The sequence below is a fragment of the Hyposmocoma kahamanoa genome, unplaced genomic scaffold, assembly GCF_003589595.1.
Source record: "Hyposmocoma kahamanoa isolate Upper Pololo Valley unplaced genomic scaffold, ASM358959v1 262, whole genome shotgun sequence".
NCBI lineage: Eukaryota > Metazoa > Arthropoda > Insecta > Lepidoptera > Cosmopterigidae > Hyposmocoma > Hyposmocoma kahamanoa.
The window spans coordinates 2,064,783-2,067,829 of NW_020653765.1; the positions used below are offsets into that span (position 1 = coordinate 2,064,783).

The following is a 3,047-nucleotide window of genomic DNA, read 5'->3' on the forward strand; positions in this document are numbered from 1 at the left end:
TGTATCAATAATTATAACAAACTAGTGGAGTAATTTCACATAAAAAATTATTGAATATCAATTCAATATAAATTTAAATACAATGAATAGCGACATCTCTAGCCAGGGCTGGTAGCTGTAAAGGTATCTAACTAGGTGACGAAATACTTTCATAGATTTCTCATAGATGGGGGTACGGCTAAAAAGTCGTTGCAAAACCAAACACAAAGACACGACAACAAGCACATAGAAAAATTCGTGAGTACCGCTGGTTCGATCGAAGGATTTTTTTCTGAGTATTTATATATATACATATATAATCTTTGTATTAATAATTATAACAAAGTAGTGGAGTAATTTCACATAAAAAAATAATTGAATATCAATTCAATAAAAACTTAAGAGTGGTTTACTTCCTTCGTATAGTTTTTTTACTTTGAGATCAGAACAACGTATGTGATATCTAATATTTATATTATATTTATGACTTTCATGTGATAAAAGCACATTTAACGCATGATTACATGTGGCTTTATTGTATAACCAGGGTACGTTTTTGAGATAAAACCCTTCAAATATTACAACGAGTTGGGTAATTAAGGATTGATGTTATTTGGATTGACAAAGGCTTATGATCTGAGACTTGAATAACTGGCCTTTATGTACCTAAAGTTTAAGAAATTAGATATATACATGGCTGTTTGTAAAATACTAACAACCCCGAAGGACTATATTACTAACATCATAAATAACAACAAAAATAAATATATTTAAAGAGATCGCTCTAAACGGTAATAAAACTATGTGCGATGTGCTATGTGTAGGTGGGAATCATCGCAGAGGATGCTTGCACGATTGAACTTTATCTACCAAATACAGATCTAAAATATGACAGGTAGTACAAGTATTATGCTTTGTATTTCGGATTTAGTATGTTTCGGATTTCTAACAATGACGAATCAAAATAATTTCTATTTTGTAAATACAACTTTCAGTGCGTAAAGCAACGTGCACAACGTGCCTCTCGCACGCGATCTGATCGGCGTGGATCAAACGTGATTCCATATTTAGCATCATTGCCAATGTTTTAATAACATATCGATAACGAAGCAAAGTATTCCATTTTTATCTTTTTGTAAACGTTTACCGTTGTTTCGATTGAGTCACGTACGTATTAAGGTACTCAACCATGGAAATCTAAATATTTTAGATTTCAGTGTACTCAACTAAAGTCAGATGTTGGAATTAATAAATTTTAGTGTTAAAATATTGCCTGCTTAAATATCTTTGGTTTAAAATGCCAATAGTACCAAGTTGATGACATTGTGCACCTTTGACTTAATAAGGCCACATCTACAAAATGACAAATTTTCAGGAGAGGTTAAAGATTCTACGAACGAAATTATTCGGTTAATTTTTATGTTTAAATAGGAGACATAATTTGTTTCATGTAGTTTATATTATTTTTGTAACTTTCGTGTGATAAAAGCACATTGGATGATCACATAAGGCTTTGTTATATTAAGGTATAAGATAGGTTTTAAGACAAAGCGTTTACAAAGCTCAATATTTCACAGAAATAGACTCGAATAATATTTTTATCCTATAGACAGACACACGTACAGCGAGTTAATAATAATAATAATAATAATAACGCACACACTCAACATAGCCCCGCACTAGGGAAACCCTGTGTCGCGGGTGCCATGGACACACATAGACAACCACAAATTACACCCAAACTCACGAGAGAAATAAATGTAGGCCATACAAATATTTCTCCCGGCCCGGGAATCGAACCTGGGACCTCTGCGTGGCAGTCCGGCATGGTAACCGTTCGGCCACAGAGGCTAATATAACTTTTATGCTTAAATAGGTGAGTCATAAAATTTCACATATTTATATGCATAATATGTTTAATGTAGTTCGTATTATTTTTATCACTCACATGTGACTTTATTATACCAAGGGTAAGATTTATGCTTTTTAAGAATATGGCCCAAACCAAAATACATTATTTTATCAGTGCAGTCTGCCCTACGAAAGTAGAGATTTCAAGTGTAATTTGCTTACCTATGAAATAAAGATAATATGAAATAGAGACAGTTTGAAGTTAAGAGTCTATACAACCTCAAATGGCTTTGGTTGATTACGCATAACAGTGAAAGTGTTGAACCAATCACTTTGGGAAAAATATATAATAAAATTGAAGATATACACTGATTACTATACGGTGTAAAAACACGGTTCCTAAAAATTTTCATATATTTTTATGAAAATACACCACTAGTTTGTTGTTATCATTGATACAAAGTTTGAAGAAACCAAAGAAAATATCCAGGACTAAGGACTTTTTCTTTGTGTTTCTTCAATAAAATTCGTTTGTATTTACAAACAATATATATAAATAATAAACATTATATTTATGCAGGTATTTGTGTTCTCCCGCGGCGTGTATTCTCGTATCAAAGAGCGAGTAAAGTCTCGAGGAGTTTCAGACATTCCTCCTTCAGAAATGAGCAACTTTTTCTCACCGTTCTTCGCTGAACACGTCGGAGCCGTCAAGGTTTGGATTTGATGATTATGAGGTCTGATTTCAATACTATAAGTTTTGTAACTTGGTATGATGGTTGACAAGTTAATATTAAATCCTCGGCGTAATGAAGAATTGAAACACAAAATGCGTAAAGTAGGCCGGAACAGAAATAGTTTTTAAATAGATTTTCAAGAATAAGGCGCATTTTTCTGTGTTCATCATACCGGTATAGATAGGTCTTCTCTTATTTCGCACATGAAAACAAATACTGTCTTAACTCAAAATTGTGAAATTGCGAAAACGCGATTTGAAAATTAAAAATAAAATACAGAATGGATCTCATTGAGAATAATGTGATTATTTTTAATTATACATAATATTTAATTATCCATTTATAAAGGAGATAATATATTTATTGGTTTCATACAGTAATTGTTTGTACTTTCAAATCGTGTCTTCTCAATTCCACAGTTTTGAGTTAACTAACGTGACCATATGTCCCGCTTTTAAGTTCCGTGTCCCACTGTCCCCA

The 3,047-nt window shown here is 32.3% G+C and overlaps 1 protein-coding gene across 2 annotated transcripts in view; it reads left to right on the plus strand.

The window, feature by feature from the left end:
• LOC113228890 (torso-like protein) overlaps positions 1-3,047 on the plus strand; it is an 89,426-nt gene that overhangs the window by 80,694 nt on the left and 5,685 nt on the right. Inside the window, exon 7 of one of the 2 annotated variants that reach the window (XM_026462321.1) lies at positions 2,411-2,545. The exons of the other annotated variant lie outside the window; for it this stretch is intronic. Coding sequence (XP_026318106.1) covers positions 2,411-2,545 — 135 coding nt within the window. The remainder of the gene's footprint in view (positions 1-2,410; positions 2,546-3,047) is intronic. 2 annotated transcript variants of the gene reach the window in all.